Consider the following 15763-nt stretch of genomic DNA (forward strand, 5'->3'; position numbering starts at 1 on the left):
TGCCCGTCCGGGCCCTTCAGCAGCAAACGGTAAGCTAGCTGACGGGGCCCAGAGGTCAGAGGGCCAAGACTGGGTGCCAATGTGTGTCAGAGACTGCGTGACGTCACTTGGCCTGTCCCAGCATGTCATTAGATGGACGCCCCGTGGAGAACGCAGCCTCTGATGCGTTATTTGTTGCTGAGCTCGTGTTTGTGTTAAGAGTGATGTTACTGTTCTGAGAGCAGAGGAATACTTGCGTGAAATGTTGTAAGAAGGGCCCAGTGAGTTAAACGATCGCCGCTGAAACATGAGGTGATTTGAAGTATTGAAAGCAGGGTCATCGGTGAGGTTGAAGGGCGAGCACAGCCCATGCCAGGGGGAGCACAGGCGAGGTCTCATCTGGGCCTGTTCCGATGAGTGATCCTGTGGGGGTGAGCTGCGCCTGCAGGGGCGTCTTTCTGCAGGGGTGTCTGTCTGTAGGGCGGGCAGTGCCAGGTTACACCAGGAGGTGCCCCTGACTGGCAGCCGGTGGTGTCTGTAGTGGTGTCTGCGCCTGCAAGGGTGTCTGTGCCTGGCGGGGTGTCTGTGTCTGTGGGGGTGTCTGTGCCTGTGGGGGTGTCTGTCTGTACGGCGGGCAGTGCCAGGTTACCCCGGGCCGAGCCTATGACTGGCAGCCGCTGGTGTCTGAGTTGTGCCTGTCTGTAGTGGTGTCTGTCTGTAGGGGTGTGTGTAGGGGTGTCAGTGCCAGGTTACCCCGGGCCGTGCCCCTGGCTGGCAGGCTGCGGGGGCTGCCGTCGCCCTGGCGGGCTCCCTGCCAGCGGGGGCATGTCCAGCTGTCCACATGTCCGCTCACACCTAAAATTAGCCAAGATTCCTCCCCAGGGTGAGGTGAGGGGGGGCCGCGGCCCCCGGAGCAGCCCTCGTGGCCAGAGCCGGAAGCAGGGTCCGCCGGGGAGAGAGGACCGGACCGGACCGGGCACCGAGGGGCCGGGCACAAGGATCCCTGGAGGCTGGCACTGCCCCCGGGCTGGAGCGGGCATCGCAGGGCACGGGCGGAGGTAGGAGGCCTCCCGCTCCCACCGAGGGTTGAGGTCTGTGATCGCAGCATCGTGCGTGTGTCTGTGTGTCTGTGTACCTGTGTGTCCGTGTGTCTGTACCTGTCTGTGTGTCTATGTAACTGTGTGTGTACCTGTGTGTCTGTGTGCATGTGTCTACCTGTGTGTCTGTGTGCGTACCTGTGTCTGCGTTTGTGTCTGTGTGTGTATGTGTGTACCTGTGTGTCTGTACCTGTGAGTGTGTCTGTAACTGTGTGTCTACCTGTCTATCCGTGTGCATGTGTCTACCTATGCTTCCGTGTGTTTGTACCTGTGTGTGTGTACCTGTGCGCGTACCTACGTCTGCGTGTGTGTCTGCGTGTGTGTGTGTGTGTATATTCTCTTTTATGTGTCTGGGGTACACCTGTGGCAGATTGTAGCCTCTTTGTATTCTGTTTGGTGTGTGTCAAGCCAATGCCACACACTGGGCTTCTTGTATTCTGTTTGGTGTGTGTGTGTCAAGCCAATGCCACACACTGGACTTTTTGTATTCTGTTTGTTGTGTATCAAGCCAATGAAGCCACACACTGGGCTTCTTGTATTCTGTTTGTTGTGTGTCAAGCCAATGAAGCCACACACTGGGCTTCTTGTATTCTGTTTGGTGTGCGTGTATCAAGCCACTGCCACACACTGGGCTTCTTGTATTCTGTTTGGTGTGTGTGTGTCAAGCCACTGCCACACACTGGGCTTCTTGTATTCTGTTTGGTGTGCGTGTATCAAGCCAATGCCACACACTGGGCTTCTTGTATTATGTTTGGTGTGTGTTAAGCCAATGCCACACACTGGACTTCTTGTATTCTGTTTGGTGTGTGTGTATCAAGCCACTGCCACACACTGGGCTTCTTGTATTCTGTTTGGTGTGTGTTAAGCCAATGCCACACACTGGACTTCTTGTATTCTTTTTGGTGTGTGTGTATCAAGTCACTGCCACACACTGGGCTTCTTGTATTCTGTTTGGTGTGTGTCAAGCCAATGCCACACACTGGGCTTCTTGTATTCTGTTTGGTGTGTGTGTATCAAGCCAATGCCACACACTGGGCTTCTTTTATTCTGTTTGGTGTGTGTCAAGCCAATGCCACACACTGGACTTCTTGTATTCTGTTTGGTGTGTGTCAAGCCAATGAAGCCACACACTGGACTTCTTGTATTCTGTTTGGCGTGTGTGTGTGTCAAGCCAATGCCACACACTGGACTTCTTGTATTCTGTTTGTTGTGTGTCAAGCCAATGAAGCCACACACTGGACTTCTTGTATTCTGTTTGGTGTGTGTGGGTCAAGCCAATGCCACACACTGGACTTCTTGTATTCTGTTTGTTGCGTGTCAAGCCAATGCCACACACTGGACTTCCTGTATTCTGTTTGGTGTGTGTGGGTCAAGCCAATGCCACACACTGGACTTCTTGTATTCTGTTTGTTGTGTATCAAGCCAATGCCACACACTGGACTTCTTGTATTCTGTTTGCTGTGTGTCAAGCCAATGAAGCCACACAGTGGACTTCTTGTATTCTGTTTGTTGTGTATCAAGCCAATGCCACACACTGGACTTCTTGTATTCTGTTTGTTGTGTGTCAAGCCAATGAAGCCACACAGTGGACATCTTGTATTCTGCTTGGTGTGTGTGGGTCAGGCCAATGCCACACACTGGACTTCTTGTATTCTGTTTGTTGTGTGTCAAGCCAATGAAGCCAAACACTGGACTTCTTGTATTCTGTTTGGTGTGTGTGGGTCAAGCCAATGCCACACACTGGACTTCTTGTATTCTGTTTGTTGTGTGTCAAGCCAATGCCGCACACTGGACTTCTTGTATTCTGTTTGGTGTGTGTGTGTGTATCAAGCCAATGCCACACAGTGGACTTCTTGTATTCTGTTTGGTGTGTGTGGGTCAAGCCAATGCCACACACTGGACTTCTTGTATTCTGTTTGTTGTGTGTCAAGCCAATGAAGCCACACACTGGACTTCTTGAATTCTGTTTGGTGTGTGTGTGTATCAAGCCACTGCCACACACTGGACTTCTTGTATTCTGTGTGGTGTGTGTGTCAAGCCAATGAAGCCACACACTGGACTTCTTGTATACTGTTTGGTGTGTGTGGGTCAAGCCAATGCCACACACTGCACTTCTTGTATTCTGTTTGTTGTGTGTCAAGCCAATGCCGCACACTGGACTTCTTGTATTCTGTTTGGTGTGTGTGTGTGTATCAAGCCAATGCCACACAGTGGACTTCTTGTATTCTGTTTGGTGTGTGTGGGTTAAGCCAATGCCACACACTGGACTTCTTGTATTCTGTTTGTTGTGTGTCAAGCCAATGAAGCCACACACTGGACTTCTTGAATTCTGTTTGGTGTGTGTGTGTATCAAGCCACTGCCACACACTGGACTTCTTGTATTCTGTGTGGTGTGTGTGTCAAGCCAATGAAGCCACACACTGGACTTCTTGTATACTGTTTGGTGTGTGTGTGTGTATCAAGCCACTGCCACACACTGGACTTCTTGTATTCTGTGTGGTGTGTGTGTCAAGACAATGCCACACACTGGACTTCTTGTATTCTGTTTGGTGTGTGTGTATCAAGTCAATGCCACACACTGGACTTCTTGTATTCTGTTTGGTGTGTGTCAAGCCAATGAAGCCACACACTGGACTTCTTGTATTCTGTGTGGTGTGTGTGTCAAGCCAATGCCACACACTGGACTTCTTGTATTCTGTGTGGTGTGTGTGTCAAGCCAATGCCACACACTGGACTTCTTGTATTCTGCTTGGTGTGTGTGGGTCAAGCCAATGCCACACACTGGACTTCTTGTATTCTGTTTGTTGTGTGTCAAGCCAATGAAGCCACACACTGGACTTCTTGTATTCTGTTTGGCGTGTGTGTGTCAAGCCAATGCCACACACTGGACTTCTTGTATTCTGTTTGTTGTGTGTCAAGCCAATGAAGCCACACACTGGACTTCTTGTATTCTGTTTGGTGTGTGTGGGTCAAGCCAATGCCACACACTGGACTTCTTGTATTCTGTTTGCTGTGTGTCAAGCCAATGCCACACACTGGACTTCTTGTATTCTGTTTGGTGTGGTGTGTGTATCAAGCCAATGCCACACAGTGGACTTCTTGTATTCTGTTTGGTGTGTGTGGGTCAAGCCAATGCCACACACTGGACTTCTTGTATTCTGTTTGGTGTGTGTCAAGCCAATGAAGCCACACACTGGACTTCTTGTATTCTGTTTGGTGTGTATCAAGCCAATGAAGCCACACACTGGACTTCTTGAATTCTGTTTGGTGTGTGTGTGTGTATCAAGCCACTGCCACACACTGGACTTCTTGTATTCTGTTTGGTGTGTGTGTGTCAAGCCAATGGCACACACTGAACTTCTTGTATTCTGTTTGGTGTGTGTGTATCAAGTCAATGCCACACACTGGACTTCTTGTATTCTGTTTGGTGTGTGTGTATCAAGTCAATGCCACACACTGGACTCCTTGTATTCTGTTTGGTGTGTGTGGGTCAAGCCAATGCCACACACTGGACTTCTTGTATTCTGTTTGTTGTGTGTCAAGCCAATGAAGCCACACACTGGACTTCTTGTATTCTGTTTGGTGTGTGTGTGTGTGTATCAAGCCACTGCCACACACTGGACTTCTTGTATTCTGTGTGGTGTGTGTGTCAAGCCAATGCCACACACTGGACTTCTTGTATTCTGTTTGGTGTGTGTGTATCAAGCCACTGCCACACACTGGACTTCTTGTATTCTGTTTGGTGTGTGTGTATCAAGTCAATGCCACACACTGGACTTCTTGTATTCTGTTTGGTGTGTGTCAGCCAATGAAGCCACACACTGGACTTCTTGTATTCTGTTTGTTGTGTGTCAAGCCAATGAAGCCACACACTGGACTTCTTGTATTCTGTTTTGTGTGTGTGCGTGTGTATCAAGCCACTGCCACACACTGGACTTCTTGTATTCTGTTTGGTGTGTGTGCGTGTGTATCAAGCCACTGCCACACACTGGACTTCTTGTATTCTGTTTGGTGTGTGTCAAGCCAATGAAGCCACACACTAGACTTCTTGTATTCTGTTTGGTGTGTGTGTATCAAGTCAATGCCACACACTGGACTTCTTGTATTCTGTTTGGTGTGTGTCAAGCCAATGAAGCCACACACTGGACTTCTTGTATTCTGTTTGGTGTGTATCAAGCCACTGCCACACACTGGACTTCTTGTATTCTGTGTGGTGTGTGTGTCAAGCCAATGCCACACACTGGACTTCTTGTATTCTGTTTGGTGTGTGTGTATCAAGTCAATGCCACACACTGGACTTCTTGTATTCTGTTTGGTGTGTGTCAAGCCAATGAAGCCACACACTGGACTTCTTGTATTCTGTTTGGTGTGTGTGTATCAAGTCAATGCCACACACTGGACTTCTTGTATTCTGTTTGGTGTGTGTGTATCAAGTCAATGCCACACAGTGGACTTCTTGTATTCTGTTTGGTGTGTGTGTATCAAGTCACTGCCACACACTGGGCTTCTTGTATTCTGTTTGGTGTGTGTGGGTCAAGCCAATGCCACACACTGGGCTTCTTGTATTCTGTTTGGTGTGTGTGTGTCAAACAAATGCCACACACTGGACTTCTTGTATTCTGTTTGGTGTGTGTCAAGTCAATGCCATACACTGGACTTCTTGTATTCTGTTTGGTGTGTGTCAAGTCAATGCCACACACTGGACTTCTTGTATTCTGTTTGGTGTGTGTGTATCAAGCCAATGCCACACACTGGACTTCTTGTATTATTTCTCTAACAGTTCATCCAGACCTTACTCCAGAGTCAGGTCTTTGTTTTCACCATTCCCTGATGTGATGCATGTGCTAGCTGCACTGGTCACTGTTGGAGGCTTCTAGGGAGGACCATCCTCTTCCTCACAAGAGGCAACCTTCTGCGGTGGATGTCTGCTTCTGCATTAGTTTGTGGTTTATGGAGAGACTGCAAAGTTAGCCTTGCTTCCTCGATGCGATGGGCCAGGCGATCTGTTTGAGGCTTCCAGTTGTTGGTCTGGACTGCCTTGATGGCTGGTTGGAGGCAGTCATCTTGAGTGGTGGCCGTTACCACATCACTGATAGAGATGGGGAGTGGGGAGTGGCAGGCCCGGTCCAGTACAAGTCTAATGTACTCTTTTATGTCCTCAGCCTTTTCCACTTCTGCTGAGCTGGCAGATCGTGCGTGTCATGAAAGGAAGTCATCGGGGTTGCGGGACGCAGATCGATATTCAATTATGAAGTTGGACTCCTGGGGCTGTAGTATCCATTTCTCTATTTTAGGCTGTGGCTTGGAGGAAGAGAAGCCGGAATAATGGCTTGTGATCGTTGTGAACCGTGAATGGGTACAGGTACATATAAAAGTGATGCCCACCCCCATGTACTGCGATGACCTCCTTTTCTATCTGCAAGAACCTTTGTTCATTGGGTGTGAGGGCTCTGGTCAGCTTTGTTGTTGGAACAACATGGCCCTTAGCTCAGTGCGACTGACATCCACTTCGAGTTCAGATTCTCGCTGAGGATCGAAATAGGCGAGCATTGTATTGGCAGAGATCGCTATTTTGTATTTTTGGAGGCCCCCTCTTGGTCTCCTCCCCTCACCTAAGGAGTGCATCCTTTAGTGAGCTCCCACAGGGAGGCTGTAAGGTCCACCAGGTTCTGAATGAACCGGGCACAGTATGTGACCATTCCAAGAAAACTCCAAACTCTTGTGACAGACATGGATGCTGGAGTTTCCTCGATGTCTTTCACCTTTTCTGGGTCTGGCACAACTCTGTGAGTTGGAAACAGGTATCTGTAGAACCTAATGTTCTGTCTGAGGAGCTCACATGTCTCTCAGAGTAAGGTTAGTCCATGATCCTTTAGCCGGTTGCACACAGCCTGTAGGTGGGTAATTTGGCTGGCTATGGTCAGCACATGGACTAGAATTTCATTTGACTTTTAGCAAACATGGGAGGACAATGAGTACTTCCCTGATGATATTCTAGAAGACCTCAATGTCACTTGATGAGCCAAAATTAAATCTTTTCTAACCACGCAGTCCCACATGGGTGGAGAAGTTGGTGATATGGCAAGAGTCAGGGTGTAGTGGTATTTGATAGTATACTGACCATAAATCCAACTTTGAGAACCATTTTATCCTGCCAGCACTCCGATGATGTTGTTCACTGTCAGTGATAGGTGGCCCTACCTCTTTATAGTGTGATTTGGTCTCATATCTGTGCAGATTCTCACTGCTTCCGGATGCTTGTTTTTTTTGGCTTCTACTATGGGGGAGACCCACAGGATGGGTTTAGTGACTTTCTCAATAATGCCAGCGTCCTCGAAGATTTTTAGGTCTTGTTCGACTTTGTGGTGTAAATGGAATGCCACTCAGGTGGCGGAGTGAGATTGGCTCTAGGGCCTTGATGTTGAGCTGGAGCGGCCATCCTTTCAAGCACCGACGAGTAGGGGAGCAAATTCTTGCACTAATGCCTCTACCTCCGTGGCATGGATGAGAAAAGCGAATTTGAAAAGGTGGAGGTCTTAAACCATCTGGCATCCAAGGAGAAACCAAAAACCCTGATTCTTCTCCGTAGACATAGAATTTAGCTCTCATGTAGGTGGATCCACAGCTGATATCCGCATGAAAGGCAGACGCTAGTTGTAGATGGGTATGGTTGCTGAATGCAAACACTTTGACTTTTGTCTGTCTTAGGATGGGTAGTGTGCCCCGTCTGCTCTTTAGTCATGAGGTTAATAGATGCACCTGTGTCAATAAGGGCAGTAATTACTTGCCTCTGCTGTCGTACTCAGCACTTTTGGAGGTTCCCCATGGGTATGCTGTCTGGTCGCCACTGCCTGTATAACATGGATGGCTTCACTGCATTCGTCACCATCCATGCTGCTGTCCTCAGGGTGTTTGGAAGCGGTCTTGACTGCGTGTACCCTTTTCTGTCGTGGTTTGTCCCGTGGTGGGGTGGAGCAACAGACCATCGCAAAGTGGTTTTGTTTTCCACAGGGTGCGGTGCGGCAATGGACACCCACAGCATTGGCTGGCTGCTTTGGGTTTGGCGGCTTCTTTTTTTTTTTTTAACGGGTCCTTTGCTGACTAGATTGACAAGCTCTGTTTTGATGGGGATTCTAAGGCAGCTTCCATATGGGAGGCTCTGGCCTTCGACAATTCCTGTGAGTATCCTAGGACGAGAATGTTGCGCATAGGCATATTCAAAAGGAACCCATGATGGACGGAATGCTGAACCTGGCCTGGCAGTTCGGGCTGGACTGTTCCCATGGGGAATAGGGTCAAGACTGATTTGCATATGGCTGGGCTTAAACTGGACCGGTATGGGGAGGGAAAAAATTATGGATTTAGACCAGATCTCTGTACTGGGGTGAATGTTTGACATTGTTCAACATTCTGTCCATCAATTGTTTTGTAGGAATTTGTCACCCAGAGTGGGACGGTGTTGTAATCTTCCTCCCCTTCCTCTCTCCCTCTTTGGTACTTTCCACCCCCCCCTCCTTCCTTCTTTCCCTTGGAACGTTCCTTCAGAGCTCGTTTTAGAATGTTGGCTAGCTTTAAAGTTATGGAGAGTGGATGACAGAATAAAGATGTTTGTACTCACCTCTGCCTCAGAGTGCTTCTTTACATAACTGGCGACGAATTGGCGCAAGGGGCCAGCTCTGTCATCTCCCCTTTCAGTATTCTCTCCATCCTGTACATCCATATGCTGAGACGGGTATGCCGAGACGTGGTTCCCGTGCTCTCCATGCCACTGGAATCAAGCTAGCCAGGCTGATGAGGGCTGAAAGCCCGAAACCGGTCCTCGGAAGCTTGTTTCCAGTCCAGGGAAGACCTGGCTTTGCAGTTCGGGCTGGACTGTTCCCATGAGGCACAGGGTCAAGACTGATTTGCATATGGCTGGGTTTAAACTGGAATGGCATGGGGAGCAAAAAACGATGGATTTAGGCCCAGATCTCTGTACTGGGGTGAATGTTTGACATTGTTCAACATTCTGTCCATCTATTGTTCTTTGTCCATAGGCATGTTGGCAACCTGCAGGATTTGTTCTTGGAGTTTTGCTGACGCCTAACCTTGAATGAATTGCACCCTGATTTCATCCTCTGCGTCTGGTAGGGTGCCTGTGATGGCCAGCTCTCTTATAAGGGCATAGAATATGTCTACCTGTTCATCTGGGTTCTGGCACGCCTGATGCAGCTAGTAGCATTTGTAGTGTGGATGTATGAACGGTTCAAAGTGCGCTGGTATGGCGTCTTTTACCGTCTGGTATGTGCGCTGTTATGGCGTCTTTTAGCGTCTGGTAGGTGCGCTGGGTCCGGCTTTCACAACATTTTCCAAGTCCTCGTACACCTCTGCTCTGCCCCGGTGTAAGAGGAATCGTTTGTTCTGTCTTCAGACATGTCCAATGCAGCAACATGGGTTGCGGGGTTGTGAGCTCTGTGGCTTGGTGCTGTGCCTTTTTCTGCTTGTGATTTCTTGCTGTAAGAAGGCGAGTGCTGCTGGCTGGTAACAGAACTCAGGACCCCCCTTCACCTGGCAAAACCAAACGCCATGGAATGTCCGTTCCCATGTCCCAAAACTCTGCAGACACCCTCTCTCTTACCCTGAATACACCTCAGCGACCAACCGCCCACGCCTGATGCACTCTCAAGCTCCTCCCCCCTACAACTGCACCCTAGAGGAGCCCCCAAAATCCCACAGCAACTAAACCTAGCACAGGGGCTGCCTTAGGCATGTGCAAGCTGTGCACCTGCACAGGGCCACCAAACCCCAGGGGCCATCCCGCCAATATAGATATTTAATATAATAATCCTCTGAGGATGGATACATATTTGCGTGGCGACCCTTGGTAGGGATTTGGCGGCCTCCGGCTCTGTTCCACTTCCAAACACCCTGACACCACCCCCCCTCTTCACTGGCCTCCGCGCTCCGCCCCGCCCGGACCTCTCTTTCGGGGCCCCCTAACTGTGCGCCCTGCCCAGGGCCGCCATGAGCCTAGAGCCGCCCCTGCCTAGCACATTAATTCTGGGCGCCCCTATGTGGAAAAAAACAAAAGACATCACTACATCTATGGACGTCTCAAACCACCTCGGCAACAAAATACTCTTGGAAGCCCCCTACGCTCACCCAATTAAATTCAGCACTAGAAGCCTGCACGCCCCAAACACCTCAACAAGTTATACATCCCTGAATGCGCCACAAAATGCAGTTGTGCACCCCGAACGCCCCCTACCCGTATCCAACAAAGGACAGCACTACACCCCCATATAGTTCAGCAACATTGCAGCACTGCATTCCTGGATGCCCGACAGTACTTTGCAACAAAATATAGCACTATACTGACCTCCACACCGCGGCGCTAGAGCCAGGAGTACAGCAGGCGCTGAACCCCAGAGGTCTCAGAGAGAGAGGACCAGGCGGTGGGCAACTGTGAGGCTTGTGGAAGGGAGAACTGTGTGTTTTTGGAGCATTTTGGTGTGAGGTCGAAAACAAACGTCAGAAGGTCAGTGAGAAAATAATCGATAAATGATCCTGTGTTTTATTTGTCCAGCAGTTTGCAGTTGTTTGAACTTCAAGGGCCTTTTATAACTTGCGGGTTTTAGGGCAGGCTGAAGAGGATGTGATGTTAAATGTTTAAACAAATTAATGACAAAACAGGGCAGCCCAATATTCCCCCAGGAGATTGACTATGTATGTACATATAATTATAGTGAGGAACTCATGATGGAGTACATTTAGGGAAATTGAATCAATTGTTGTGGAATTGGTATCAGTCGAATCCAACCCAAGAAAATCAACCCTGTGTCCGGTCATAACACAGGTGGACAGTTTATTGATCAATCGTTATTTTAAAAAATACAAAATAAATGACCTTAGGAATCAGCATCTAGATACAAAAATGGTTGACCCTTCAGATCAAGACTATTTAATCAATTTATTTAGATGCAAGAATCCTATTCGAGAGATGAAAATCTAATAGAAATGAACTAAATCGATAAATAAGAGCAGCAGGGAACAAACACCGGATACCAAAGAAAGCAATCAAATACTTTGGGAGGTCTTTTTGTGTCTGTACCCTGAGTCCTGAAGAAGGCCTCATTGGTTGATAATTTAAGAGGCCGAAACGTTGACAACCATCCCAGGTCAGCCTTAATGTTAGCACACAGCGCTTTCCTCATAGGATAATGAAGACAATGTTAGAAGCAATCTCTGACTAGTGGTCTATGCACTAATCAAGGCACGTACGCATTAGTGGACTCTGTGAAGATTACTATGTGGCCTGTGTTAGTGTGTGCTACTCTATTGATCCTGTTTTCCTGATAGTTCATCGCCATTTCTTATTTTTTATTATTGAAAACACTGAGTGTTCAAATAAACTGTCTATATTTATTATTACCTGGTGCAGAGTACACCTTTGTAGGTATGTATGTGTTTGGATCCTCAATGTGTTTTAAATTGATTTTTGGGGGTTAGATTTAGTTGATACCAACCCCTAAGCATTAGATTCAATTGCTCTGAAATTACTCTTTCAGGACTTTCTCATTATATTTATGTGTCAGCTGTCTAAATAGCCGCTAAGGGCCCGATTGACAAAAGTAATCTGAGACAAAATCCTAACTTTAAGACTTTCGGTGTTCCCAAAAGCATTCAGTAGTAGTAAAATTAGGAATCCTAACTTTACTACTACTAAATGCCTTTTGTAAATTCCGAAAGTTGTAAAGTTAGGATTTTGTCTCAGTTTAGTTGTAGTAAAGTTAGGAATCCTAACTTTACTACTACTAAATGCCTTTTGTGAATACCAAAAGTAGTATCTTTAGGATTTTATCTCAGATTAGTTCTGTGAATTGGGCCGAGGTTTCCTAACTTAACTACTACTAAATGCCTTTTGTGAATACCGAAAGTGCTAAAGTTAGGATTTTGTCTCAGATTACTTTTGTGAATCGGGCCTTAAGATGTAAAGTGACCTTTGATAGATGCCATTATAAAGCTTGACAGGGAGCTGAATATGGCAGGCGAGAGATTTAATCCGGGTGAGATGGACGGACAGTCGTATGATGGCTTGCTTTATGATGGTCACCTGTGTATGTCCAGCGGCTAGTCACTGATTGCACAAGCCGGTCGGTTTCCCCTGTTGTCTATTGGATCAGCTGGGCTCGTGATTTCTCATTAATTGACCAGATAATGAGGCCGTTGGCTTCTTCATGATTTAATGCGTTTTTGTGGATAGATTTTATGGGTGGTGGCATGTTGCTTTGATGGATAGTGTGTGCTTTAACTTTGTTAATGGTGAACTGACCAAGGTGGCTGGCTGTTGACCAATGCTTTGCTAGATACCACCTGTTGGGCGGCTGGTGTCTTGTTCGCAGGATAAAGAGGCTGTTGGTTTCAATATTACTGGTGGTTTCATGAGGGTTGGTTGGACAAGGGGGCCTCACCCATTTGTCATTGCTCACACGTGTGCAATCACTGTCACTCCCCTTTTCTTCCCCGCTCTGTGTTCACCACTCCCATGTGTTCTCTTGATGTCTCATGATCTTTCTCTCCTACACTCTCATCCTCTTGTGTGACCTAATTCACTCCCTCTCTCTCTCTCTTTCAGGTTAATGACGACTCTCGCTGTGTGCCACCCTTACCACCAGGTCCAGATGGAGACCTTTGGGGGGGCCCCGCGGTTCCTCTCATACCCTCGCACGTTCACGGCAAGAAGCGGCGAGGATGCCACCCTCAGATGCCAGATTGCTGGAGACCCTCGCCCCTCTGTGATCTGGGAGAAGGACAAGTGCCCCATCCAGCCGTCCGGTCGGTACCGGGTGCTGGAGGATGGCACGGCTTACCACCTCATCATCTCTGCTGTGACCCTGGAGGACAGCGGGCAGTACATCTGCAAAGCCCGCAATGGTGTGGGCGAGACCTATGCAGCGGCGGCTTTGAACGTGGAGGGGGGTGAGGAGGTACTTAATGTGGAAGCGGATAAGAGGCCGCTGTTCCTCATCAAACCAGTGTCCCTCAAAGTCACCAAAGGGGACAACGTGGCCTTCGCCTGCAAGGTGTGGGGTCAGCCCAGCCCTACACTGCACTGGGAGAAGGATGGCAAGAAGCTGTCGGACATCTTTGAGAGTGCCCACTTCGCCGTGGGCAGCGAGCTGGAAGGGTGGCATTACCTGAAGATCCACAGTGCCCGTGTGCCCGATGAGGGCGTGTACGTCTGCCGGGCACGCAACTCCTCCGGGGAGAGCCTGGCCGCAGCCATGCTGCTGGTGGACCGGGGGGCCCAGAAAGATGGGCCCCACCCAGCCTTCCCCAAGAACAGCTTTCCCCTGGGGCCAGAGCAGCGCAATGACCGGAGGCAGCGCGGACGCCACCGGCACTGGATGGACTCCGAGCCCGAGCCCCGGACCCTACACCAGAACGGCCAGGTGGCCCTTGCCTGCCCCAAAGCCAAGGCCTTCGCCGTCAGCGAGGGCAAGCATGCCAAGTTCCGCTGCTACGTGACGGGCAAGCCCAAACCGGAGATTATCTGGAGGAAAGATGGCCGGGTGCTGACGGTGGGCCGGAGGCACCTGGTGTACGAGGACCGAGAAGGTTACTTCATCCTCAAGGTGCTATACTGCAAGCAACAGGACGCGGGGCTGTACGTGTGCAGCGCCTCGAACACCGCTGGGCAGACGCTGAGCGCCGTGCAGCTACACGTCAGAGGTAGGATCGGGCACTTTGTAGGAGGGAGGATGAGGCTGCATGTGAGAGGTGAGACAATGCTGTACGTAAGAGGATAGTGCTGCATGGGAGAGGATAATACTGCATGTGAGAGGTGGGATGAGGCTGCATGTGAGGATCAGACTGTATATGAGGGGTAAGATCACAGGGTATGTAAGAGGTGGGATGAGGCTGCATGTGAGAAGATAATGCTGCATGTGAGAGGATAATGCCGCATGTGAGAGGTGAGATGTTGCTGTACGTAAGAGGATAGTGCTGCATGGGAGAGGATAATACTGCATGTGAGAGGTGGGATGAGGCTGCATGTGAGAGGTGGGATGAGGCTGCATGTGAGAGGTGAGATGATGCTGTACGTAAGAGGATAATGCTGCATGTGAGTATCAGACTGCATATGAGGGGTAAAATCACAGGGTATGTAGGAGGTGGGATGAGGCTGCTTGTGAGATCATAATGTAGTGTTTAAGCAAAATATTAAAGAAAAATATATTGTGTGGACAGAATATTGTGTCAAGAATATTGAGGACAAAAATATTGTGATGGTAAGTTTCTATGAGTAAGCAAAGTTTTACTAGACTTAACTACATTAATGTGCCTTGACAATATATCTCTTCAAGGTACGCAGATGTGGAGTTAGGAATAGCAAATCTATAATTACCTATCTGCACCGACCTTTTCCATAGAGGGTCCGTTCTCACTTCTCGCCACCAACCTCCTCCACATGTAGGGTAATTTTACGTGGAAATCAATAGTTCTGTTCTTCCCAGAATTATAGACATTGTATGTATGCTCTCTATTGCAATAATTGGGCAGGTCCATGCCTTATGTGTAAAGTTACTCACTCTCCCATAACATCGCTAAGTCACAAAACATTAAGGGTCGTATTTATGAAACAATTACCCAGCGCAGCAACTCATCTTGCTGAGCTGTGTTACAGGGTGAGGGCAAGAATGCATCGTATTATCACATTACGGCCCATTCCTGCCTTTTTCAAGCACAGGTGCAAAATGGGCTGCCTGGCGCCAACGCAGGCACCCTTGCACCATGGTACAAGGATGCCTGCGTTGCATGCAGGATTCTTTTTGTGCAGAAAGGGGCACCTATAGGGGCACACATGAAAAGAGGAAGTAACGAGGAGAAATAAAGATATTTAGCAGCTTGCTGCATTCGCAGGTCTGCCAGTAATAGTAAATCTGGAATGCCTCGAATCCATGGGTGTTGATTGGGTGTTCCCATTAGGGGCGGCCTTAGGCATGTGCAAGCTGTGCACCTGCACAGGGCCGCCACGCCAATATATATCCTTAATATAATAATCCTCTGAGGATGGTTACGTATTTGTGGCGGCCCCTGGCAGGGATTTGGCGGCCTCCGGCTCTGTTCCACTTCCAAACACCCTGACCCCCCCCTCTTCACTGACCTCCGCGCCTGCTTCCTCCTGGTTCCAGATTGCCTTCTTTTTTTCCCTACCCACTGTTGGCCCGCTGGTACCTTCCTGAGTTCCGGGGGGCTCCACCCCGCCCGGACCCCCTCTTCCGAGGCCCCCTACCTGCGCTCCCTGCCCAGGGCCGCCATGAGCCTAGAGCTGCCCCTGTTCCCGTGGAATGCTTTATGAGGGCAGAGTAATGCATCACATCGATGTGCCCTGCGTTGCGTCACTCCTGATTTCTCAAGCCACTCAGGGCCATGAAAAGAGGCCTCAGATGACTTGATAAATCGCCTTTTGGGGTTGCATCGAGCATGCACCACATTGTGTGGAACAAAAGCAGCACAGCCCCTACATAAATAGGGCCCTTAGGGGTTAAATAGCAACAGACACACGTGCACTGTCTACGTGACCGACAATGTTTCATCCCTGGGGGAGCAGAGGGACACAGTAAGCGGGGAATATATGAAGCGTGTTTGTTATTAGGAGTCTGTGCCTTATAGAAAGCAGGTGAGTCCGGCTGATGCATAGAGCAGCG

The 15763-nt window shown here is 49.0% G+C and overlaps 1 protein-coding gene across 1 annotated transcript; it reads left to right on the forward strand.

The window, feature by feature from the left end:
- The first annotated feature begins 922 nt into the window (after positions 1–922).
- On the forward strand, positions 923–13864 carry OBSL1 (obscurin like cytoskeletal adaptor 1). Its single transcript, XM_078680337.1, has 2 exons — positions 923–1037; positions 12691–13864. The coding sequence occupies exon 2, from the start codon at positions 12695–12697 to the stop codon at positions 13862–13864; it is 1170 nt and encodes a 389-aa protein (XP_078536463.1). The 5' UTR covers positions 923–1037; positions 12691–12694.
- Positions 13865–15763: the final 1899 nt, after the last annotated feature.

Source organism: Lissotriton helveticus, chromosome 3_1 (genome assembly GCF_964261635.1).
Source record: "Lissotriton helveticus chromosome 3_1, aLisHel1.1, whole genome shotgun sequence".
NCBI lineage: Eukaryota > Metazoa > Chordata > Amphibia > Caudata > Salamandridae > Lissotriton > Lissotriton helveticus.

What these genes read in the sequence shown, in the direction of transcription:
- OBSL1 (XM_078680337.1), top strand. Translation starts at nt 12,695, where the DNA reads ATGACGACTCTCGCTGTGTGCCACCCTTACCACCAGGTCCAGATGGAG.